At 43.1% G+C, this 26,876-nt stretch overlaps 1 protein-coding gene and 1 long non-coding RNA gene across 2 annotated transcripts in view; one reads left to right on the top strand and one right to left on the bottom strand.

Moving 5' to 3' along the window:
* The window catches only part of LOC129138859 (uncharacterized), a 39,054-nt gene extending 31,686 nt beyond the window's left edge, over positions 1 to 7,368 (top strand). Inside the window, exon 3 of the long non-coding RNA XR_008542080.2 lies at positions 7,044 to 7,368. This is a non-coding gene — a long non-coding RNA (uncharacterized LOC129138859). The remainder of the gene's footprint in view (positions 1 to 7,043) is intronic.
* A 3,449-nt stretch (positions 7,369 to 10,817) lies between these two features.
* Positions 10,818 to 11,210, bottom strand: LOC100615166 (small ribosomal subunit protein uS17m-like). Its single transcript, XM_054676722.2, has one exon. The coding sequence runs from the start codon at positions 11,208 to 11,210 to the stop codon at positions 10,818 to 10,820; it is 393 nt and encodes a 130-aa protein (XP_054532697.1).
* Positions 11,211 to 26,876: the final 15,666 nt, after the last annotated feature.

Raw genomic sequence — 26,876 nt, 5'->3', positions numbered from 1 at the left:
TCTTCATCTACTGTGACATTTTAAAATCCTATTTATAGGCTGGGCATGGTGACTCAGCCTATGATCCCAGCACTTTGGGAGGCCAAAGCAGGAGGATCACTTGAGGCCAGGAATTTGAGACCAGCCTGGGCCACATAGTGAGATGTCGTCTTTACAAAAAATTTTAAAAATTAGCTGAGTGTGGTGGTGTGCACCTGTAGTCCTAGCTATTGTGGAGGCTGAGGTGGGAGACTCCCTTGATCCCAGGAGTTCAAGGCCCTAGTGAGCTATGCTCTCCAACCTGAGTGACACAGCAAGACCTCATCTCTGAAAAATAAAAATAAAATAAAATCCCATTTGTAATCACTGACCCACGGTGAGTTTAACAGAAAACAAAACAGAAAGAATGAAGCACAGGCCCAACTTCTAATAAAAACAATACACACTTTTACCTATTTCCTGTTCTAAAGAGTTGTCAACTTTTATAAACCATGTGCTGGTGTACCAATGAAAAAAATTAATTGAAGTTTATGAACCTTCAAGATATAAGGCCCCATCTTGCTGCTCTGGGTTGTGAAGTATGTCCCAAAATGGCAGTAGTTATTTGCAATGGGCAGATCAAGGAAACATGAGGTGTGCACGCTGGGTTATTGGCCACGTGAATGTTGAAATCACTGAGAATGACAGGGGAAGTTGGGACAAAGAGGACAGAGAGACTGTGAGTACAGAACTAAATTCTTCACAAATGAGGGTAGTGACTGGGAAGGTATAGAAGACTGCTACCAGGAATGGGAGAGGATGATACAAGCGGATAGCATGAGCCAAGGAAAAACCAAAGATTTCTCAGGAGGGAGGAGGAACAAAGATCAGAAAGTGGTCTTGGGGAGCGACGAGAGCTCGAGCTCCACCTCCTGGCACTCCCTGAGGCATTTAGCTGTGGGGGGGATGAGAAAATAAACAGCTCGCACTTGAAAGGGGTCAGCAGACAGCCAAGGTTTCAATTACAGCAGGGATGGGGGAAGAATATCTTGAGAGATTTGAGGCTTTGGGATTTAACCCATCATAGACTTGGAGTGCTAAGCTTAACTTAAATCTCTCTCAGCCTAACCTGCTGATAAGGTCCAGCAGTTGGAGTGTAAAGTGTTCTTTTACTTCTAGGTCAGTTGGTATTTGGCAGCATCAATGAAAGGGGGTGCAGTGAGCCAGTAGCCTTTTGCTATTGGGGCATTGGTGTTATCGGTAGAAGGTCTTGACTGCAAGCTGTCCAGATTCTTGAAGTTTTGAACAAATAATTGGACAAAATGCACAGCAAAGCAAGGAAAGAATGAAGCAATGAAAGAATGAAAGCAGGGATTTATTGAAAATGAAAGTGCACTCCACTGTGTGGGAGCGGCAGAGCAGCGGCTCAAGATCCCCGGATACAGAATCTTCTTGGGTCCAAATAACCCCTAGAGAGTTCCCATTGGCCACTTGATGTTCACCCCATGTAAATGAAGTGGTGGCCCACAATCAGAGGCTGAAGCGAAGTTACAAAGGTCACACTCCTATGCAAACATCTGACTGGTGCAACGAATCAGAGGCTAAAGTGAAGTTACAAAGTTACACTCCTTTGCAAAGTTACACTCTTTTGCTTTTTGCAACCAATGAGAGGTACTTTCAATTTCCCATCTGCCATCCAGAAAAGGTGGGGGTTTGGAAAGGGAGTAGTCTCTGGTCCTTTTGTTACTTAGGCGTGGAAAGTTAGGGTTTTCCTTTCAATTTAGTTCTAGGAAGTCAGCATGAAATGGCCTTAGGGTCTTTAACTCCAGTCCCTATTCTCCTGCCTCACTGGGAGTGGTTTTCAGTGTCTCTGCTGGGTGTTCTCCAAGGTTGGCCTGAGGGCCTGGTTGGAGGGTCACAGGGTGGAGCTCCTCCTGCCAGTGTGGCATGCATGGCTGTAGTGTTTAATGTCTGTCCCTAAACAAGAGACTAGCCATATCTACCGCAATATTGCCGTCCTGATGTTTTTGCATATAATTTGCATCAGATTTTGTTGCATTTAAAAGATATCAAAGGAAAACGCTGACTGACTACTTAGCTAGACTTCACCAGACAGCAGTACCTTGGTGAGGGTCCCTGCTGTTGATTTCTTAGCTCTGCAGATCCAGAAATTCAGCTTTATCAGGATACCCTGCAGCCAGCAGGCTCAGAAGGCTGACTCTTGATAACTACCATCACTCCTTCTTGGTCTCCTTTGTTGGTTCCTCCTCATCTCCATGACCTCTAAAATATTCGAGTGCTCTAGGCTCACTCCTTGAGCTTTTTCTCCATTTAAACCGATTTCCATGCTGATCTCATTTAGTCTCATGGGTTTAAATGTCATCTATGTCCCGATGACTCCCAAATATATACTGTAGTATTCCCTCATCTGAAGTTTCATGTTCCTCAGTTTCAGTTACCTGTGGTCAACTACAGTTTGCAAATATTAAATGGAATATTCCAGACATAAACAATTCATAAGTTTTAAATTATGCACCATTCTGAGTAGTGTGATGAAATCTTGCTTTGTCCTACCTGGGATGTGAATCATCCCTCTGTCCATTGTACCCAAGTTGTCCATGATACCTGCCTGTTGGTCTCTTAGTAGCTCTCTCGGTTATCAGGTGAAAAAAAAACAGTATATATATTGGGTTCAATACTATCCATGTTTTAAGGCGTCCACCAGGGATCTTGGGACAGATCTCCTACAGATAAGAGAGGACTACTGTATCTCTAGTTTGGACTTCTCCCCTGAGCTCTGGACTCCCATTGAGAGGTGACAGCCTGCTGGCAGTCCTCAGAGCCCTCGCTTGCTCTCGGCACCTCCTCTGCCTGGGCTCCCACTTTGGCGGCACTTGAGGAGCCCTTCAGCCCACCACTGCACTGTGGGAGCCCCTTTCTGGGCTGGCCAAGGCTGGAGCCCACTCCCTCAGCTTGCAGAGAGGTGTGGAGGGAGAGGCGCAAGCGGGAACCGGGGCTGCCTGTGGCACTTGCGGGCCAGCTGGAGTTCCAGGTGGGCGTGGGCTTGGCGGGCCCCGCACTGGGAGCAGCCGGCCAACCCTGCTGGCCCCGGGCAATGAGAGACTTAGCACCCAGGCCAGTGGCTGCGGAGGGTGTACTGGGTCCCCCAGCAGTGCCAGCCCACTGGCACTGTGCTCGATTTCTCACCGAGCCTTAGCTGCCTTCCCGCGGGGCAGGGCTTGGGACCTGCAGCCCGCCATGCCTGAGCCTCCCACCCACTCCATGGGCTCCTGTGCCGCCCGAGCCTCCCCGACGAGCACCACCCCCTGCTCCATGGCGCCCAGTCCCATCGATCACCCAAGGACCGAGGAATGCGAGCGCACGGCGCGGGACTGGCAGGCAGCTCCACCTGCAGGCCCAGTGCGGGATCCACTAGGGGAACCCAGCTGGGCTCCTGAGTCTGGTGGGGACGTGGAGAGTCTTTATGTCTAGCTCAGGGATTGTAAATACACCAATCGGCACTCTGTATCTAGCTCAAGGTTTGTAAACACTCCAATCAGCACCCTGTGTCTAGCTCAGGGTTTGTGAATGCACCAATGGACACTCTGTATCTAGCTACTCTGGTGGGGCCTTGGAGAACCTTTATGTCTAGCTCAGGGATTGTAAATACACCAATCGGCACTCTATATCTAGCTCAAGGTTTGTAAACACACCAATCAGCACCCTGTGTTTAGCTCAAGGTTTGTGAGTGCACCAATGGACACTCTGTATCTAGCTGCTCTGGTGGGGCCTTGGAGAACCTTTATGTCTAGCTCAGGGATTGTAAATACACCAATCAGCACTCTGTATCTAGCTCAAGGTTTGTAAACACACTAATCAGCACCCTGTGTTTAGCTCAAGGTTTGTGAATGCACCAATCGACACTCTGTATCTAGCTGCTCTGGTGGGGCCTTGGAGAACCTGTGTGTCGAAACTCTGTATCTAACTAATCTGATGGGGACGTGGAGAACCTTTGTATCTAGCTCAGGGATTGTAAACGCACCAATCAGTGCCCTGTCAAAACAGGCCACTCGGCTCTACCAATCAGCAGGATGTGGGTGGGGCCAGATAAAAGAATAAAAGCAGGCTGCTGGAGCCAGCAGTGGCAAGCCACGCGGGTCCCTTTCCATAGTGTGGAAGCTTTGTTCTTTTGCTTTTTGCAGTAAACCTTGTTATTGCTACTGCTCACTCTTTTGGTCCACACTGCTTTTATGAGCTGTAACACTCACTGCGAAGATCTACAGCTTCACTCCTGAAGCCAGCGAGACCACGAGCCCACCGGAGGAATGAACAACTCCAGACGCGTTTCCTTAAGAGCTGTAACACTCACCGCGAAGGTCTGCAGCTTCACTTCTGAGCCAGCAAGACCACGAACCCACCAGAATGAAGAAACTCTGAACACATCCGAACATCAGAAGGAACAAACTCCAGACGCGCCACCTTAAGAGCTGTAGCACTCACCGCGAGGGTCCGCGGCTTCAATCTTGAAGTCAGTGAGACCCAAGAACCCACCCATTCCGGACACACCATGTTCACAGGCCCCTTTAGTAGCTCCACTTAGATTATGCATCTCAATCATAAAGTGTCTCAAGTGAGACCCCTGATCTACCCCACCAAATCTGTCCCTCCCTTGCCTTCCCCATCGTGGCAAATGGAAACTTTTTTTTTTTTTTTTTTTTTTTGAGACATAGTCTTACTCTGTCACCCAGGCTGGAGTGCAGTGTTGTGATCTTGGCTCACTGCAAACTCTGCTCCCGGGCTCAAGCAATTCTTGTGCCTCAGCCTCCCTAGTAGCTGGGACTGCAGGTGCACAGCACCACACCTGACTAATTTTTGTATTAGTAGAGACAGGGTTTCACCATGTTGGCCAGGCTGGTCTCGAACTCCTGATCTCGTGATCCTCCCACTTCGGCCCAAAGTGCTGGGATTACAGGCGTGAGCCACCACATACGGCCAATTGATCCTTTTAGCATGAAAGTCAGATGGTGTCACTTCACTGTTTGGAACCTTCCAATGACTCTACATCTCAAAAATCCAAAATCCTAATACTGCTCTGCAAGGCCCTACACAATCTTTCCCTCATCCCCCCCACTGCCCCCACATTATCTCTCTGACTCCTCGCCACTACTCTCTCCTGTGTTCACTCTACTTCAGTCACACTGGCCTTTCTGCTGATCCATAAACAAACCAGGCACTCCCCACCTCAGGCCTCTGCGCTTGGTGTCTCTTCTGCCTGGAATGCTTTTCCATAGCCATCTGAATGGTTGCTTCTTCACCTCCTTCAGAGATTTGCTCAAATGTCTTCTTCCCAGTGAGGCCTGAATACTCTGTTTAAAATTGTAACCCCCACCTTGGTACATTCTGTCCCCCTTCCCTGCTTTCTTGTTCTCTATAGAATTTACCACTATCCATCTGACACACTATATATTTTTCTTAAAAAAAACCTCTCTCTCTCTCTGTTTTTTTTTTTTTTTTTTTTTTTGACAGAGTCCTGCTCTGTTGCCCAGGCTGGAGTGCAGTGGCTCGATCTTGGCTCACTGCAACCTCTGCCTCTTGGGTTCAAGCAATTCTCCTGCCTCAGCCTCCTGAGTAGCTGGGATTACAGGCATGCACCACCACATGTGGCTAATTTTTTGTATTTTTAGTAGAGATGGGGCTTCACCATGTTGGCCAGACTGGTCTCAAACTCCTAATCTCAAGTGATCCGCCCACCTCAGCCTCCCAAAGTGCTGGGATTACAGGTGTGAGCCACCACTCCGGGCTAAAATCTGTCTCTCTTTAGCCTACTAAGATGTAAGCTCTGTGAGGGCAGAGGTTTTATCTGTTTGGTATACTTCTATATTTTTGGCATTTAAAACTGTAGCCTACTAGGCACTCAATAAATATTTGTTAAATATATGAATGAATGAATGATTCTACTCCTAAGTTACAGATATATATGAACCAAAATGTCAGTTTATTAATTGACAGTGAGAACTATAACTGTTAAGCAGACCTGAATACTCACATAGGATATTCAGGGAACCCTCTTCCCTTTAGGGAAGTCTTAATGGGCTATCACACTGCAATAAGAAGTTAGTATAAAACACACCCTTAGAGCAAAGGGAAATATTAAAATACTCTTCATAGGTCGTTCTATTTTATTTTCTTTTTTAAAATGAACCTGACATTGTGAGCATAACTTCACAGGTAATTCTGCCAATCCATCTTCACTTTAGGAATTCCTTCCAAATGGAATTGTAATATTCATAGAAGCTGCTCTGGGATCACTCCTGCACAGGGCTCTTTGGCTTTCTTTTATCCAGTTTCTTTTTTTCTTGAGATGGAGTTTTGCTCTTGTTGCCCAGGCTGGAGTGTACTGGTGGGATCTTGGCTCACTGCAACCTCTGCCTCCTGGGTTCAAGCGATTCTCCTGTCTCAGCCTCCCGAGTAGCTGGGATTACAGGGACCCGCCACCATGCCCAGCTAATTTTTGTATTTTTCATAGAGACAGGGTTTTACCATGTTGGCCAGACTAGTCTCGAACTCCTGACCTCAGGTGATCTGTCCGCCTCGGCCTCCCAAAGTAGTGGGATTACAGGCGTGAGCCACCATGCCCGGCTCTTTTATCCAGTTTCTATGTAGCAGAAACACAGATAAATTTTAAGTTTTGCACTTGAGCAAATGGGTGGATGGTGATGTAATTAATTGAGATAGAGAAGAAATTTAAGCTTATTGGTGACTTTATGTGAATAACTTAGACTGAAGGTGATGTGTCAGGATAAACTATAAAGAGTGTGAAAGCTTAGGTAAATCCAACGTTAGAGCTTGTTTCATGTTTTCAAGCTGTTATATCAAAAGCAAAGTCTATTATGCCAGAGACTATCCACCAATATCCACATGCTCCCTTACATTTCCAAGCTTTCTTTTTGCCTAAATGGGACCATGTGGTTTTGTTTTGGCAAGAGAACATGTGTAGGATTGATAACTGCCACTTCTAGGCCTAAACCATGTAATACCCTTCATGATTTTTCATGCTATTAATAAATCTCTTTGCTCTTGTACAGCAGGAAGCAAAGGACTCTGAAATGGTGGAACACGATGCAAGGAACCTGTATCCTTGGGTTTACCCCTCAGAGGAAAACCACCCTGGAGAGTTGCTCATACAGGAACCATCTCATAGGACTTTGTGTGAGTGAAAAATCAACCTTTGGTTAAGCCACTGAAATTTCAGGGTTTCTTCGTTACCACAGCAGATTCTAGTCTACCTGACTGTCTCAGTCTGTTTGTGTCGGTATGCAGAAATATCTGGCTGGGCGCAGTGGCTCATGTCTGTAATCCCAGAACTTTGGGAGGCCAAGGCAGGCAGATCACTTGAGGCCAGGAGTTCGAGACCAGCCTGGCCAGCATAGTGAAACTTCATCTCTACTAAAAATACAAAAAATTAGCCAGGTATGGTGGTGTGTGCCTGTAGTCCCAGCTACTTGGGAGTCTGAGGCACGAGAATCGCCTGAGCCCAGGAGGCAGAGGTTGCAGTGAGCCAAGATCGTGCCACTGCACTCCAGCCTGGGTGACAGAGCCAGACTCTGTCTCAAAAACAAAAACAAAAACAAACAAACAAAAAGACCAGCCTGGCCAATGTGGCGAAACCCCATCTCTACTAAAAATACAAAAAATTGGCTGGATGTGGTAGTGCACACCTGTAGTTTCAGCTACTCGGGAGACTGAGGCACAAGAATTGCTTGAGTCTGGGAGGCAGTGGTTGCAGTGAGTTGAGATTGTGCCACTGCACTCCAGCCTGGGTCACAGAGTGAGACGCTGTCTAAAAAAAAAAAAAAGAAAGAAAGAAAAAGAAATATCTGAGCTAATAAAGAAAAGAGGTTTGTTTGGCTCATGGTTCCACGGGCTGGAATGTTGGGCATCTTGGTAAAAGCCTCAGGGTGCTTCCACTCATGGTAGAAGGCAAAGGGGAGCCAGTGTATGCAGAGATCACATGGCGAGAGAGGAAGCAAGGGAGAGAAGGGGGAGGTACTAGGCTCTTTTTAACAACCAGCTCTCATGAGAAGTAATAGAGTGAGAACTCACTCACCACTTCCCTTCCTAGGGCATTAATCTATTCATGAGAGATTTGCCCCATTACCCAAACATCTCCTAATAGGCCCCATCTCCAACACTGGGGATCAAATTTCCACATGAGTTTTGGGGGAACAAACATCCAAACAATAGCACTAACTAACACAGCTACACACTGTTGACCACAAGAAAGCCCTCTCTACCTGAGCTACACATGAAGGTTATGAGAAGCACTTAATGCTTGCCAGTTATGTTAAAGGTTTTTTTTTCCAGTTTTGTTATGAGGTTAGGGTAATGACCATAAATAACTACTTTTGCTCAAGGAAGTCACTGACTTCCCTAAGGAAAATTCATCACTTGACTGAGTTTCAAGAAAAATCTTGTATCTTTCTGGAACAAAAACCCTTAATCTGAATGATCATAAGCATGATTAAGATTAACTTTACGCAGCCCAAATGTATGCTTGTATGACAAGCTTCATCAGTGTTCTATCCTTCCAGATAAACCGAATGCAATGATTGTAAAAACTGTAGCTACAGCACACATGCCTTTTTTTTTTTTTTTTTTTTGAGACTGAGTGTCACACTCTGTCCCCCAGGCTGGAGTGCAGTGGCACGATCTCGGCTCACTGCAACCTCTGCCTCCCGGGTTCACGCCATTCTCCTGCCTCAGCCTTCCGAGTAGCTGGGACTACAGGCGCGTGTCACCACACCCGGCTAATTTTTTGTGTTTTTAGTAGAGACGGGATTTCACCATGTTAGCCAGGATGGTCTCGATCTCCTGACCTCATGATCTGCCTGCCTCGGCCTCCCAAAGTGCTGGGATTACAGGTGTGAGCCACTGCAACTGGCAGCACACATGCCTTGATGGAGATTGTGAGGCTGTGGTATTAAATGGTTTTCATTATCTGATTTTCCTAGTTATGAATTAAACTGAAGAACTTGCTGAAAACATTTTGATCATAATGAAGAGACTCTTGAAATGCTTGATTAAGTGTATTCTGAAGAATTTCCCCAAAGTGGATGGCAGTGGTGTGTGGCTAATTGTGTCTATTTGGGTCCTCTAGGAAGCAGATGCTAATACGGAGTTAGGAATGCAGGATGTTGATTGTGGCTAATACCTGTGAAAGATAAAAGGGCAGAGAGCAAGATTGGGCAGGAAAGGCATTCAAACTACAATGCATATCTGACACATGTGAAAGGATAAGGGGTGGAAACAGAATTTGGCAGAGTTGCCTTAGACTTTGAGGCAAATATGACAAAGTCTTGGTCTCAACCCAGTGGGGAGTTCTGGAGGAAAGTCTGCCTCTTAAAAGAGTCTCACATTGGGCAGAAGTGGCCAGGCCCTAGAACTACCACCTTGCTTAGTTATTGACTGGAGGCTGCCCAGGGAAAGCATGGTTTTGTCAAGAATACTGCAGCCAGTCTTGGAAGGTCCTACAACCTGAGGCTGTAAGCTAACTTCACTCCTCATAGTTCCATGGCAAAGTCTTTCTTGATGGGAGCTCTGAGCTATGCAGCTCCATGCTTGCCACAGTCCATCCTTTGTGTTGCTTGGATTAACTTCAGAGTTCTTGTTCAGAGTTCCTGTGAACCTCTCTTCCTGAGGGAAGACTTAGAAGAGGAGGTTAGTGGGAAGAGCAATAGCTCATCTTGCTGCAGTTGGTCTCAGGGCTGCCACTAGGTTTCATTTTCTTCCTTCTCCACAATCCATTCTATATTTGTACTGATTTTCTGCCTGCTTAATCTATCCATTGCTGACAGAGGGGTGTTGAAATCTCCAATGATAATAGTAGATGTGTCTAGTTATTCTTACAGTTCTATCAGTTTTTGTCTCATTTATTTTGATGCTTTGTTGTTAGGGCATACATGTTTTAAGATTGTATTGTTTTCTTGAGACTTGACCCCCATAATGCCCCATTTTATTTTATTTCTTTTTCAGAATTGTAAAATTTTATTTTCTATATGTCAACATTCTTAATAATACAGCTTGATCAAAAAAAATTCTGACCATAAGCATGTTGATTATTTCCCTTTGGAACTGCTGAAGTCAGAAAAATAAAATATTTATTTTGAATATATAGCATCCAAAAGATTCACTTAATGTGGCCTTATTTGTTTATATTCAAAGGCTTTCTTCCCTCAAAATAAAGGTTCTAAGGTAAATTCAAGATTCTTTTGAATGAAAAAAAGAAAACTGGCTGGGCACAATGGGTCAGGCCTGTAATCCCAGCACTTTGGGAGGCCATTGTGAGCATTTCACTCCCAAGAGTTCAAGAACAGCCTGGGCAACATAGGGAGACCCTGTCTCTACAAAATTTACAAAAAATTAGCCAGGTGTAGTGGCACGCTCCTGTGCTCCCAGCTACTCAGAAGGCTGGGGTGGAAAGATTGCTGGAGCCAGGGAAGTCGAGGCTGCAGTGAGCCAAGATTGTACCACTGCACTCCAGCCTGGGCGACAAAGCGAGACCCTGTCTCAAAAAACGAAAACAAAACCTTCGAAAACAGTGAGCTTACAAAATGCAACAGACCGCTAGACACACTTAGTGTAACGTGAAAGTATGTTCACTGAAAAGAAAATTTGAAGCATGACCATAAACCTTTGTGAAAAACCATAATATGCCCTTTACTTCATTTGCTTTTAGCTATTTCATAAATATCACAAGAGAAATTGGACACAGTTTGTGATGAAACTTAGAAAAATTTCTTTTTCCATAAAATAAACAAACATGTAAATCTTTCCCTTTGGCTTCTTCTTCCGTTCCTCCTTCACTGTGCTGAAGAGATATTGAGTTCTTCCAGATTTTTGCTTACCTGGGTGGTTTCCGAACTCAATGGACTCTCCAGATAGGTAGTTCCTGCACAAGGTTTTCCTGTCACTGGATCTACGAGTTTTCCAACTTTGAAAACAATCTCAGCCAGTTCATGTTTCACATGCTTTGTTTGTGGAACAGGTAAAGCTTTGAGAAGCACGATATCCCCAATTGTGCACTGCTGAAGGGCATTGTGAGCAAAGTACGTTTTTTGCTTATTATAATACTTTAATAAATGGGGATCCAGAACAAGCCTGATCACTCTCACTTTAGCAGTCTTTTGCATTTTTGTCCCAGTCACCTTCCCCACAATCCATTTGGCATGGACGGATAAACGAACTATGGACATTATGTGGCTATGGTCACCTCCGCCACTGCTGTGCAGCCATCTGACCTGTGGAGTGCCGGTTGCAGAATGATCCCCATTTTATTCTTGATGACATTCCTTGTTATGAAACCTGCTTTATCTGATAGAAATATAACTACCCCAACTTTCTTGTGGTCAGTGTTTTTTTGTTTTTTTGTTTGTTTTTTGTTTTTTTTAGTATATCTGTGGCTATCTTTTTACTTTATTTTTAATTTTTTTGTAGAGATGGGGTCTCACTATGTTGCCCAAGCTGGTCTCAAACTCCTGGGCTCAAGCAATCCTCCCGCCTCAGGCTCTCAAAGTGCTGGGATTACAGGTGTGAGCCACCATACCTTTGACTTTTAATATGTCTATGTCTTTATATTAAAAGTGGATTTCTTATAAACAGTGTGTAATTGGAGCTTATTTTCTTATCCACTGTGACAATCTCTGTCTTTTAATTGGTGCATTTAGACCATTCACATTTAAAGTGACTTTGATATAGTCAGACTAATATCTACCATCTTTATAACTATTTTCTTTCGTATATTTATTTATTTAAATTGATACATATTAGATGTACATACTTTTGGGATACATGTGATAATTTGATGCATTTACATAATCGGATCAGGGTAATTAGAATATCCATCATCTTAAACATAAATCTTTTCTTTTAACTAGGAACATTTGAATTATTCTCCTCTAGCTATTTTGTTTTGTTTTGTTTTGCTTTTTTGAGACGGAGTCTTGCTCTGTCATCCAAGCTGGAGTGCAGTGGCACGATCTCAGCTCACTGCAACCTCTGCCTCCCGGGTTCAAGCAATTCTCCTGTCTCAGCCTCCCGAGTAGCTGGGACTACAGGCGCATGCCACCACGCCCAGCTAATTTTTGTATTTTTAGTAGAGATGGGGTTTCACCATATTGGTCAGGCTGGTCTTGAACTCCTGACCTCAGGTGATCCACCTGCCTCGGCCTCCCAAAGTGCTGGGATTACAGGCGTGAGCCACCACGCCCGGCCTCTTCTAGGTATTTTGGAATGTACAATTGGTTCACGTTAACTTTAATCACTCTACTGATGACTGAAAACCAGGTCTTATTTCTTCTAAGTGTGTATTTGTGTCCATTTTTATAACTGTTTTCTATTTATTGCTCTTGTTCTTTGTTTTTTCCCTATCGTCTTTTTCTGCCTTCCCTGGTTTAAATTGAGCTTTTCATATGATTCCATTTTATCTCCTCTCCTAATGTATCAGTTGCAATGGTTGCCCTAGACTTTATAATATACATTTTAATTAATTAATTTATTTTTGAGACCGGGTCTCACTTTGCCACCCAGGCTGGAGTGCAGTGGCTCAATCTCGGCTCACTGCAGCCTCGACCTCCTGGACTCAAGTGATCCTCCTACCTCAGCCCCGCAAGTAGCCGGGACTACAGATGCGTGCCATGCTGCCTGGCTAATTTTTGTATTTTTTTGTAGAGACAAGTTTTCACCATGTTGCCCAGGCTGGTCTCAAACCCCTGAGCTCAAGCTATCCTCCTGCCTCAGCTTCCCAAAGTGTCAGGATTACAGACATGAGCCACCACGCCCAGCCTATAACGTGCATTTTTAACTAATGTAAGTCAACCTTCAACTAACACTATACTGCTTCATGAGTAGTGCAGGCATCTTATAACAGAGTATTTCTAATTTTTACTCCCCATGTCTCTGACCTCCAAAATGCTCTGGTGGCAGCTGTAGCGTATAGTTCAATGGGACTCCTGCTACGCCCCTGGCAAGAGTGTGCTCACCTCTTACACTGTAGAGCCCCAGGTTGTGGAGACTGAAAGCACAATGTCTTGCTACTAGTAGGTTATTGAGAATGATGGTACTCCTGCTTTCACTCCTTGGTTCCTGCACCCATGTATTTTTCCTCTTGGCGAGATGGTGCCATATAGAGGTCTCTAATTTAGTGCTTACACTGCATCCTGGAGGATGCTACCACATCTTTGCAGAGTGTTGCTTCTGAGCTGGTGCTTCAGCTGCTCCTTGCCATTCCATCACTCTTGTCAGGCCAGCTACTTATGAATGGTGTGGAATGTTGCATGCCTAGGGGATCCTATGGTCACAGGCACACTCCCAAACTTCCTTTGCTATGAAATAAATTCCCTGTTTGGATGCTGTGCTGTGTTGGATTCCATGGTGTGGATCAGGCACTCCTTAAGCCCCTGGATGGTGGTGCTGGATGAGGTTCTGTGGGCAGGAAAGGCAAAACCATATTCAGAAAGAATGTCCATCCTGTGAGAATGAATTGCTGGCCCTTCCAGGATGGAAGAGGCCCCGTCATCCCCATTGCTAGTTATGAGCCCAGCTCTGTGATTGCCCCTCCTATCATCCACTCTGGCCTGCAGAGGAGAGCCACATTGAATTTACTGGTGATATGCTGGCATCCCTCTCTCCAGCACATTCCTTATGGCCTGGGTGAACTGGGTGTTCCCTGAGTCCTTCTGTACAAGAGAATCCTCCAGTGGGTCTTCTGGCCTCACATGACATACGCACTCCAGCGTGTCCACCTCCCTGAGCCTTCTCATTCCTTTCTTCACTATCTGCCAGGGCAATGTAGGCATTTCTACTGCACTTAGTGTCAGACAACATGTTTTTCATGCTTCTAGGATCTATCCTAGCATTGTGTTTGTGCTGTCTTCCAGGGCCCTTCCCCGGGTGTATACCAGGAGAGTACTCCTATATTGGTAAACTATCTTCTATCCAAATTTGTGTTCTGTCTCCTTGCTTATTACCTGGAATTTCTTGTTAGAGAAACTTTTTGGGTCTCTAGACATCAATTTCCAGTAGTCTCTAAATGTCTGTCCTTCGTGTAGAGTCATCTAAGTCTTAGGTCCTTTTGGGAGAAGGACTCAAACTATGGTTTATAATTGCCATGGTGATGTGTAGGGTTCTTCTTCCAGGGGACCTAGCCACCTCTTCAGTCAATGAGTCCTAAGTCTGATAACTCAGATCCAGGAACTAGGCAGGAGATCATGGCTTTTTACAGGAGTGTTGACCTTCAGCCTCCTCCTCATCTATTGCCACTTAAAAAATTATGTAATTAAACGATATTCTTGTTGGCAATCCACCTATTTTGCCTCTAGGGACAACATGCACAATCCTCTTGACTCCTGGAGTGTCTTTGGCTGCTCCTCTGATTGCTAATCATTATGGTCTAAGTGCAGCCTTCTGACTTCGGGCAGTTAAACACAGTCACTCGGCCCTTATAACTTTGGCTTCCATTAACAAGCCCAGCTCTGTGATTGCCTCTCCTGCAGTCCACCTTGGCCTGCAGAGGAGCAACACCATGGAACATCTTGGTGATGCTGGCACCCCTTTCACCAGGGCATTCCACATGGCATTGGTAAATCGTGCATCTCCTGAGCCCTCCTGTGCAACATAATTCTCTGGCTGGTCTTCGGGCCTCAGGTTATATAACCACTCCAGCATATTCACCTTCCTGCGCTACTTAGTTCCTTTCATTACCATCTGTCCTGGCAATTTAGGCATTTCACCCTCACTCAATGTGAGTTATCACTTTCCCCAGGGTTCTAGGGGCCACCCTGACTGCCAGTTTACACCAACTCCTAGGGTCCTTGCCACAGTGCTAAGTCCTGTATTCCTGGACAGTGCCCCCAAATCAATAAACTCTCCCTTACCTAGTCTTATGTTCTGGCCCCATTGCTCAAACACTCTAAATCCAGTCCGTGGGACCTCTCTGACTCCTAGTATATGTTGGCTAGATCTTACAACTCCTTTGGGGTATAGATCTTTTCCTTTCTTACCAGGCCCAGCACATCCCTGGCAGGCTTACACCCTGACTTAACCCTACTTACTGGTCTTATAGCCAGGAGAAAAGGTGGAGGCAGATCTTGGTGCCTTATAAGGGAAAGGCCTTTGTGCTGTCTTTCCACAAAGGATGGGGTGAATGCCAGCCCTTAATAGGGAGAGATGAGTTACTGCTGCAGGCTCTAAAGGTTCAGAGCAGTCTGAGGAGTCAAAATCTTTGGGAGCACCCACTTAGACATTCCCATGCTGTTTGCCACGATCCTGGGTTTGCCTAACTGGAGTGCTGACTTGAGTATCGTGGACCTGGCTTGGATGAGTATTCAGTCACCTTTGAAGCTTGGTCATTCTGAATTTGATCTCTAGGTTTTTCTGCTGTCTCACTGAACGAGATAAGAACATCTTTATGAGCTACCAAAGAGGTCCTCTGGCCTTCATGCTTAGTTTTCAATAGTTAACTGCCCTCAGCCACTTAATTGTCCCTTCATATGGTGTCTGTGCACCTTAATGACAGCCAGCCAAGTCCACTGTCCTTCTATGCAAAGTTATTCATCTCTACTCTTCATTGCACCTGCCAGAGCATTTTCTTTTTACCAGAACACTCTCCCAAGTTACTACCAGTGACAGTTTTAGCAGTTGGGCCACCATCTTGTACCAGGGACTATCCATGGTCCACATACTACTTGGGAAGAAGTCCTCATTTCATTTCATTAAGTGATCCAGTGCCAAAACCCCAATCATCTGCTTTCTCAGACCAATCCTGGTACCAATTGTGTCAGTTCAGGTCCTCTGGGAAGCAGATACTGAGACAGAATTAGCAGTGTAAGAAGTTTATTGGGGTCTGCTTGTGAATTACAAAAGGGGAGGAAGCAAGATTGGGCAGGAAATGCCTCAGACCATGACACAGACTTGACACTTGCGGATAGAAAGGGGAAAGGCAGTATAGTTGGGAAGGGAGAGTCTCAGATGACAATGCAGATCTGACAATGCCAAATCTCTGAGTCAGGATGCCCCAGGACTCAGTCCTTGGCCCTTCTCCCTTCTCTAGCCCCACTTACTCCCTTGCTAATAATCGTTTCCAGTTCCAGGGCTATAAATACCACCTATATTGATGACTCCCAAATTTCTATCTCCAGCCCATGCCTTTCTCCTGAGCTCTAAGCTTATATATTGTTTCCCACTTGAAGATTTACTGATTCCCAACTTAACATGTCTAAAACTGAACTTTTGCTTCCTACCCTGACCTATTTCATTCTTCCTAGATTCTTCCACACCTCAGTCAATAGCTCCCACTATTCACTCAGTTTCCCAGTTAGTCATCTTTGACTTTTTTTCTCTCTCTTATTTCCCATGCATATCAAGTTCTAATAGCCCTTCTGTTCTTTACCCATGCCAACATATTTCTACATCAAGACCCTTGCACATGCAGTTTCTTCTGCCTGAAATGAGCTTCCCTGCCTTCACATAGAGATTCTTCTCTTCCTTCAACTTTCCAGTTTAAATATTGTCTCTCCAGAGAGGACGTCTATGAATACTCTCTTATACTCTCTCCTAGCACCCTGTCTTTTCTTTTCTTTTCTTTCTTTCTTTCATTCTTTTTTTTTTGAGACAGAGTTTCACTCTTGTCACCTAGGCCGGAGTGCAATGGCACTTTCTCGGTGCACTGCAACCTCCGCCTCCCAGGTTCAAGTGATTCTCCTGCCTCAGCCTCCAGAGTAGCTGAGACCACAGGTGTGCACCACCACGCCTGGCTAATTTTTGTGTTTTTAGTAGAGACAAGATTTTACCATGTTGGCTAGCCTGGTCTCAAACTCCTGATCTCAGGTGATCCGCCCGCTTCGGCCTCCCAAACTGCTGGGATTACAGGTGTAAGCCACTGCACCCGGCCACACCCTGTATTTTCTTAATATCACTTAACAAGTTTGTGGCTATGTATTTATCTTTTTTTTTTAATGTCTGTCTCCTTCATTAGCATGTAAGCTCCACCAGGGTAGGGGATTGTCTCTTTTGTTCCCTACTGTGCCATGTAGTGTGTTCAATGAATATTTGTTGAATGAATAAATGAATTAAATATATTTCCAACAATTTATTGTCTTCTGTCATTGAATTGAACCATTTTAAAAATTGTGTATTAGAGAAGTAAAGAAGTGCCCTTAAGGACATCTAGTTCAGTATTATGCTGGACAATGTCAGTGCTTCATTAACTAATGCTGCATTTATTACCTAAGGCTGTTATAACATAGTGGCACAAACTGAGCGCAGAAATGTATTGTCTCACAGATCTAGGGAATAGAAGTCTGAAATCAAGGGGTCAGCAAGGTTGGTTTCTTATGAAGGCTGTGAGAGAGAATCTTTTCTATGCCTCTTTCATTGCTTCTGGGGGTTTGCAGCCAATCTTTGGCATTCTTTGGCTTGTAGATGCATTGCTTCAATCTCTGCCTTCGTCTTTCTTCACGTGGCTTTCTCCCCATGTCTCGGTCTCTGTCCGAACATTCCATTAAAAAAAAATTTATGGCCAGGTGCGGTGGCTCACGCCTGTAACCCCAGCACTTTGGGAGGCCAAGGTGGGTGGATCACCTGAGATCAGGAGTTTGAGACCAGCCTGACCAATACGGTGAAACCCCATCTCTACTAAAAATACAAAAATTAGCTGGGCGTGGTGGCGTGTGTCTGTAGTCCCAGCTACTTGGGAGGCTGAGGCAGAAGAATCGCTTGAACCCGGGAGGCGGAGGTTGCAGTGAGCCGATATCATACCACTGCACTCCAGCCTGGGCGACAGAGCAAGACTCCATCTCAAAAAAAAAATTATTTTAAGTTCCGGTATACACGTGCAGGACGGACAGGTTTGTTACATAAGTAAATGTGTGCCATAGTGGTTTGCTGCACAGATCAACCCATTAGCTAGATATTAAGCCCCCCATGCATTAGCTATTTATCCTGATGCTCTCCCTCCCCCCAAGAAGATTCTGTATCCAGGGCCCTTGAGCCACTGCTCCGCCCACTCCCACACTGTGGAGTGTACTTTCGTTTTCAATGAATCTCTGCTTTCCTTGCTTCATTCTTTCCTTGCTTTATTTGTGTGTTTTGTCCAATTCTTTGTTCAAAATGCCAAGAACCTGGACACCCTCCACCCGTGACAGAACAGAATAGAGAACCCAGAAATAAAACTGCATACCTACAGCCATCTGATCTTTGACAAACCTGACAAAAACAAGCAATGAGGAAAGAATTCCCTATTCAATAAATACTGCTGGAATAACTGGCTAGCAATATGCAGAAGATTGAAACTAAACCGCTTCCTTATACCATATCATACAAAAATTAACTCAAGATGAACCAAAGACTTAAATGTAAAACCCAAAACTATAAAATCCCTGGAAGACAACCTAGGCAATACCACTCAGGACATAGGCACAGGGAAAGATTTCATGACAAAGACACCAAAAGCAATTGCAACACAAGCAAAAATTGACAAAGGAGAGCTAATTAAATGAAAGCACTTCTGTACAGCAAAAGAAACTATCAACAGAGTAAACAGACAACCTACAGAACGGGAGAACATTTTTGCAAACTATGCATCTGACAAAGGTCTAATATCCAGCATCTATAAGGAACTTAAACAAATTTACAAGAAAAAACTAAACGACCCTATTAAAAAGTGGGTAAAGGACATGAACAGACATTTTTCAAAAGAAGACATACGTATGAACAACAAGCATATGAAGAAAAGCTCAATATCACTGATCATTAGAGAAATGCAAACCAAAACCACAATGAGGTACCATCTCAAGCCAGTCTGTATGGCTATGATAAAAAGGAAAAAAAAAAAAAGGCAGACACTGGCAAGGTTGCAGAGAAAAGGGAACACTTGTACACTATTGGTGGGAGTGTAAATTAGTTCACCCATTGCAGAAAGCAGTATGGTGATTCCTGAAAGAGCTAAAAGTAGAACTACCATTCAACCCAGCAATCTCATTACTGGGTATATACCCAAAGGAATATAAATCAGTCTGTTGTAAAGACACATGCACATGTATGTTCATTGCAGCACTATTCACAATAGCAAAGACATGGAATCAACCTAAATGCCCATCAGTGATAGACTGGATAAAGAAAATGTGGTACATATACACCATGGAATACTATGCAGCTATAAAAAATAACAAGAGCATGTCCTTTGCAGGGACATGGATGGAGCTGGAGGCCATTATCCTTAGCAAACTAATGCAGGAACAGAAAACCAAATACTGCATGTCCTCACCTGTAAGTGGGAGCTAAATGATGAGAACACATGGACACATAGATGGGTCTTTCACACACTGGGGCCTTTCAGAGGGTGGAGGGTGGGAGGAGGGAGAGCATCAGGAAAAGTAACTAATGGGTACTAGGCTTAATACCTGGTGGTGAAATAATCTGTACAGCAAACCCTCATGACACACATTTACCTATGTAACAAGCCTACACATGTACCCCTGAACTTAAAATAAAAGATTTAAAAAATAGAATAAATAGGGTTACTATACACAAAAATACATTATTTTTTTTAAAAAGGCCATTTTCAAGAGCAACAAAAAATAAAGCATTTAAGAACAAACTTGTAAAGCTTCATTGAAAGACATTAAAGATCTGAATAAATCATGAGATAAGCCATAAAAAAATCACCTACTCATCAATAAATTCAGTGCCATCAATGAATAAAAAAAGAAAATGGGGCCGGGTGCAGTGGCTCATGCCTGTAATCCCAGCACTTTGGGAGGCTAAGGTGAGTGAATCACCTGAGGTCAGAAGTTCGAGACCAGCCTGGCCGACATATCGAACCCTATCTCTACTAAAAATACAAAAATTAGCTGAGCATGGTGGCGCATGCCTGTAGTCCCAGCTCCTCAGAAGCCTGAGGCAGGAGAATCGCTTGCACCGGGAGGTGGAGGTTGCAGTGAGCTGAGATCGCGCCACTGCCCTCCAGCTTGGGTAACAGAGTGAGACTCCATCTACAAAAAAAAAAAAAAAAACCAAACCATAAATGGGTGTAAAGTAAGTAACAGTAGATAGGATATTGAAATAAAAATACGATAACTTTGTGAACATCTTTATGCCATTAAATTTGAACACTTAAATGGATAATTTTATATAAAGCTAAAATTTACCAAAATTGACTCAAGAAAAAATGGGGAAAACTGAACAGACTTATGTTTGTGAACTAAATTGAAGCAGTGGTTAAAATCTATCAACCAACAAACAACCACCACCTACCTGCTAGATAGTTGGTTGTATAGGTGAATTCTATCAGATATACAAGGAACAGATAATCTCAATACTATATAAACTGTTGGATTAAATCTCCCCCAACTCGTTTTATAAGGCTAGCATAACCTCTATGCTAAACCAGGCAAAGATATTATGAGAAAGGAAAATTACGTGCTAACTTCACTTATGAACATACATGCCAAAATCTAAAACAAAATACTAGCAATCAGAATGAAAAATGCATTGAAAATACCTATGACCAAGGTGGGTTTATCTCAGTAATAAAAGAGTGATCTAACTTAAGAAAACTATTAATTTACGTCACCATAATGATACAAAGGAGCAAAACTAGCACTTCTATTCAACCTTGTACTGTAGGTCCCAATTAGTGTAGTAAGAAAAGGAAAATAAATAAAAAGTAAGGATCAAAAAAGGAGAAACAAAGCTTATTATTTGCAGATGACATGACTGTCCACATAGAAAATACAAAAGTATATGTAAAATATTGAAGCAAGGTTTTAGGATATAAGAGCAATATAAAAAAACAATAGTGTACCAATTAGAGCTTACAGTAGAAACAAAAACTAAAAGACACCCAGGAATAAATCTAACAAAAGATGTACAAGACCTATATGCAAAAAAGTATAAATCTTTATTGAATAACATTAAAGAAAATCTAAGTTAATAGATAAAATATGTTCATGTATAGGAAGACTTAATAATGTAATGATGCAAAGTCTCCCTAAATTCATTTAGAGATTGAATGCAATTCCAATTAAAATTCTAAATAGAACCAAGAATAAGCAAGACAATATTAAAGCAGTACAATATACCCTACCCGATGGCAGCACTTCTTATAAGCTATAGTAATTAAGGCAGTACAGAGAAAAATAGACCAGTGGGACAGAATGCAAAGAGCCCAGAAACCACATGTAAAGAAAATCTTAATACATGATCAGTGTGGAAATGATTTATTTAATAAATGTTGCTGGAACCACTGGTTATTATTTTGAAAAAAATAAAATCTCAACCCCACATTGTATACAAAAACAAACTCAAAGTGGTTTTATTTTATTTTATTATTTTTTTGAGATGGAGTCTCACTCTGTCCCCCAGGCTGGAGTGCAGTGGCATGATCTCGGCTCACTGCAACCTCTGCCTCCCAGGTTTGAGCGATTCTCCTGCCTCAGCTTCCCGACTAGCTGGGACTACAGGCACGTGCCACCATACCTGGCTAATTTTTTGTATTTTTAGTAGAGATGGGGTTTCACTGTGTTACTCAGGATGGTCTCGATCTCCTGACCTCATGATCCACCTGCCTCAGCTTCCCAAAGTGCTGGGATTACAGGCATGAGCCACCGCACCCGGCCCAAAGTGGTTTTATGACCTAAATGTGATAAGTAGTTACAAACTTTTAGAAGACAGCATGGGAAAATATCTTTGTTTTTTTTTTTTTTTTTTTTTTTTAGACGGAGTTTGGCTCTTTCACCCAGGCTGGAGTGAAGTGGCATGATCTCGGCTCACTGCAACCTCCGCCCCCCGTGTTCAAGCGATTCTCCTGCCTTAGCCTCCCAGGTAGCTGGGATTCTAGGTGCCTGCCACCATGCCTGGCTAATTTTTGTATTTTTGGTAGAGACGGGGTTTCGCCATGTTGGCCAGGCTGGTCTCGAACTCCTGACCTCAGGTGATCCACCCGCCTTGGCCTCCCAAAGTGTTAGGATTACAGGCATGAGCCACCGCGCCTGGTCAGGGCAAATATCTTTATGACCTTGTAGTAAGGAAGGATTTCATAAACAAAATACAGCTAGATAAGCCATAAATAAAGTAAAATCTGGCTAAATTATACTACATTAAAAATTTGAAACTTGCGTACAAAAAGACAAGTCATAAACAAAATGAAAAAACAAGCTTCAGTCTAGGAAAAGACAATTGCAACATGCTTGCTTTTATCCCAGACCCTTGGCAATTGATTTTTCTCTGCCTGGAAGAATACTCTTCATTCAAATATACATCTGACTCTCTTCTTCAATTAATGAATGTGTCTGTCCAAATGTCACCTCCTCAAAGAGGCCTTCTTTGACCACCGTATTGAAAATAAAACCATCGTCACTTCATCTTCTCCATTTGTTTTATCTTCATAGCACTTATTACTACCTGATATTATATATCTATTTGCTCTTTATTGCATGTCTCCCCACTAGAATTCAAACTCCTTGAGATCAGGGACTTTGCCTTGCTGACTTGCCACATCCTTCTGTCCTCAAATAATGTGTGGCATATACTATATACTAAATAAATACTTGTTGAATGAATGAATAAATGAATATAAGTGATAAAGGGTTAGTATTAGAATATGTAAAGACTACAGATTAGTTAAAAACCAACAAATGGCCCAATAGGAAAATTGTCAAGGGCTTATGAATAGGCAGATCACAGAAGAAGAAATCTGAAGATACAGTAAAAATACGGAAAGCTATTTTATATAATTTGTAATCAGGAAAATACAAAATTAAACAATAATGAAACCACCACATCATACCCAAGAGACTGGTAAAAATTAAAAGTTTGATGATATTAATTATTGGTAAGGGCTTAGGGAAAAGGGAACTGTTTACTGTTAGTTGGAGTATAAATTGGCACAAAGATTTTGGAGAACAATTCTTTTTTTTTTTTTTTTTTGAGACAGAGTCTCACTCTGTCGCCCAGGCTGGAGTGCAGTGGCGTGATCTCGGCTCACTGCAGCCTCCGCCTCCTGGGTTCAAGCGATTCTTCTGCCTCAGCCTCCTGAGTAGCTGGGACTACAGGCGCGTGCCACCACACCTGGCTAATTTTTTTTGTATTTTTAGTAGAGACAGGGTTTCACCATGTTGGCCAGGATGGTCTCGATCTCCTGACCTCGTGATCTGCCTGCCTCAGCCTCCCAAAGTGTTGGGTTTACAGGCGTGAGCCACTGCGCCCGGCCAAGAATTTGATAATATCTAATAAAGATAAACATACACATACCCTAAGACCCAGAAATTCTACTCTCAGATAATATGCTAGAGATACTTTTCCTTTTTCTTTTCTTTCTTTCTTTGTTTTTTCTTTCTTTTTTTTTTTCCCTGAGACGGAGTCTCTCTCTGTCGCCCACACTGGAGTGCAGTGGCACGATCTCGGCTCACTGCAACCTCCGCCTCCTGGATTCAAGTGATTCTCCTGCCTCAGCCTCCCAAGTAGCTGGGATTACAGGCATGCACCACCATGCCTGGCTAATTTTTTGTATTTTTAGTAGAGACAGGTTTCACCATGTTGGTCAGGCTGGTCTGGAACTCCTGACCTCAGGTGATCTGCCTGCCTCGGCCTCCCAAAGTGTTGGGATTACAAGTGTGAGCCACCACGCCCAGCCAGGGATACTTTTTCATATCTGAGTCAGGAGACCACACAAGAATGTTCATAGCAGTATTGTTTGTAATAGTAAATGACTACATGTAACCCAAATGTACACCACCAGTTGAATAGAAAAATAAACCATGGTATACTTATACAATGGGATGCTGTATGTCAGTAAAAATGAACAAATTTTAGCTATACACATTGATGGGAATAAATTTCATAAACACACTAAGCAAGAGAAGGAAATTGCAGAATACATGCTATATAGTTTGATTTCTGTAAAGTTCAAAAGATGACAAATTGCAATATGTTTTCTGTGGATAGATGAATAGGTGGAAGGGATAGTGTTTACCTCTGAAGGTGGAGGGAGTGGCATGAGATCAGAGGAGGCTACAATGTTATGGCTTTTATTACTTTATTTTTTTATTTGAGACAAAGTCTCACTCTGTCACCCAGGCTGGAGTGCAGTGGTGCCATCTCCGCTCACTGCAGCCACGACCTCCTAGGCTTAGGTGATTCTCCCACCTCAGCCTCCCGAGTAGCTGGAATTACAGGCATGCACCACCACACCCAGTTAATTTTTTTGTATTTTTAGTAGAGACAGGATTTCACCATGTTGGCCAGGCTGGTCTCAAACTCCTGGACTCATGTAATCTGCCCACCTTGGTCTCCCAGAGTGCTGGGATTACAGGCATGAGCCACCAAGCCTGGCCAATTTTTATTACTTTTAAAAGAAGCAAACATGTTAAGATTTGACAAAGATGGGCAGTGATAATATTATGACGCGAGTTATCATTTTATTAGTCCCCTAGTGTGTGCTTGAAAAGACTCATTTGAAAAAGTATTGGCCAGGCTCTGTGGCTCACGTCTGTAATCCCAGCACTTTGGGAGGCCGAGGCAGGTGGATTGCCTGAGGTCAGGAGTTCAAGACCAGCTTGGCTAACATGGTGAAACCCATCTCTACTAAAAATACAAAAATTAGCTGGGCGTGGTGGTGCACGCCTGTAGTCCCAGCTACTCGGGAGGCTGAGGCAGGAGAATCAGTTGAACCCAGGGGGTGGATGTTGCAGTGAGCCGAGCTGAGATTGCACCACTGCACTCCAGCCTGGGTGACAGAGCAAGATTCCATCTCCAAAAAAAAAAAAAAAAAAAAAGAAAAGAAAAAAGTACCACCAGTTCAGTACCATCTGTATTTGTGTGTGTGTGTGTGTGTGTGTGTGTGTGTGTGTGTGTGTGTATGTGAGTTGAAAAGTTGAAGCAGTTTGGTAATGCTACTATTGTCTCACTCTCATGGCCTCTTCCTTCTGTTTACACTGTCCCAGATTTAGGGTTATTTGCTGAACGGAGATCATGCAGTTTTCAAGTTTGAAACTCAGCTTAATTTGGGACAGGGATCAGCAAACTTGTTCTGTTTGGGCCAAATAGTAAGTAATTTGGGGCCATATGGTCTCTGGGCCAAATATTAAGCTTTGCTGGCCATGTGGTCTCTGTTGCAACTACTGAAGTTTCCCATCATAGCATGGCAACAGTGTGGTAGGCAGAATTCTAAGATGGCTTCTGAGATTCCTGGCCCCTGATGCATACAAACTTTATCTCAGTTATTTAATCAAACACTAATCTAGGTGCTGCCGTGAAGGGATTTTGGAGACATACTTAATGTCTCAAATCAGTTGACCTTAAAATAGGGAGATTATGCATGGTAGGTTTTGCCTAATCAGGTGAGCCTTTAAAAGGGATAGGGCTCTTCCTAGTAAGAGAGATTCAAAATGTTAAAGAGGTTGAATGTGAGGGAGACTCTCTATTGCTTACTTTGAAGATGGAGGGGCCATGTGGCAAGGAATGTAACCAGCCTCTAGGAGCTGAAGGTAGCCCTTGGCTGGTGGCCAGCATAAGAATGGGAGTCCCAGTTCTACAACTGCAAAGAATTAAATTCTGCCAACTAGGTGAGCTTGAAAGAGGACCTTGAGCCTCAGATGAGACTACCACCCCGGCCAACACCTTGATTTCAGCCTGGTGAGACCCTGAACAAACAGCCCAGTCCTGCCGGGACTGCTGACCAGTGGAAACTGTAAGATAATAAATTTGTGTTTTAAGTAAGCCACTAAAGTTGTGGTAATTTGTTGTACAGCAACAGGAAAGTGATGCAAACAGCCATAGACAATATGTAAATGAATGAGTGAGGGAGGATGTGTTCCCATAAAACTTTATTTATTAACACTGAAATTTGAATTTCATGTCAATTTCACGAGTCACAAAACATTTTTCTTCTTTCAATTTTTTTAACTGTTTAATATATGTGTGTGTGTATATATATATGTGTGTGTGTGTGTGTGTGTGTGTGTAGTTAGCGTGTAGGCTATACAAAAAACCAGTGATGGGATGGATTTGGCCTGTGGGTTACAATTTGGCAAACCCCATATCTAGGAATTGGTGCATTTTTTTGTCAAACCCTCTGAACTTTGGAAAATTTTTCAGGTCTCATAGGAATAGAAATTTTTCAGTCTCTAAAACACCCTTTTATTCACGATTTTAAATGAGTTGTAGCTCATTTTCTTCACATAGCATTGTAAGCATCATAGTATTTTTCAAACACAAAATACATTTTAAAATAATTTGCACTAATGGTCTAAATCTCTTCTAAATATCAAATCTAAACTATAAAACCATTTAATTTATACATCAATTTCTAGCATTCAAATAGGTTCAAAGGAACATTGCCAACTTTAATGAAAATATTGTAGTTATTTATTTATTTTATATCCCCCAAGGAAGTACTCTTTATTCTTTGGATTGTATGATTCTAATTAGATGATAAACATGCATGGCCTTTCTTAAGACATGTTAATTAGTATGGATGTTGCTATAACAATCTTCTGGCAATTTATGTTTTCCGAATATCTGGTATATCATGCATTAATTTTTATCATTTAATGAAATTGCTAAATCAGGAATTTAGAATGCTGTGTTTAAACTTTCTTTAATTAGAAATGGAGATATGAAAGAAGGTAGGACTCTTGGAAACAACAGTTTGATAGCACAAGATAGACATGTTTTGGGGACACTTTCTGGATTAGTTTCCTAGGGCTACTGTAACAAAGTAGTACAAACTGGGTGGCTTAAAATAACAGAAATTTATTTTCTCACAGTTCTGGACACTAGAATTCTGAAATCAAGGTGTTTTCAGAGCCTGCCCCTCTGAAACCTGGAGGGGAGAATCCTTCCTTGTCTCCTTCTAGCTTCTGTTG

This window comes from Pan troglodytes, chromosome X (genome assembly GCF_028858775.2).
Source record: "Pan troglodytes isolate AG18354 chromosome X, NHGRI_mPanTro3-v2.0_pri, whole genome shotgun sequence".
Classification (NCBI taxonomy): domain Eukaryota; kingdom Metazoa; phylum Chordata; class Mammalia; order Primates; family Hominidae; genus Pan; species Pan troglodytes.
The sequence above is the reverse complement of the archived record's forward strand: the minus strand, read 5'-3'. Positions and strand labels throughout refer to the sequence as shown.

Coding starts and splice junctions, on each gene's coding strand:
- LOC100615166 (XM_054676722.2), bottom strand. CDS start 11,210: ATGTCCATAGTTCGTTTATCCGTCCATGCCAAATGGATTGTGGGGAAG.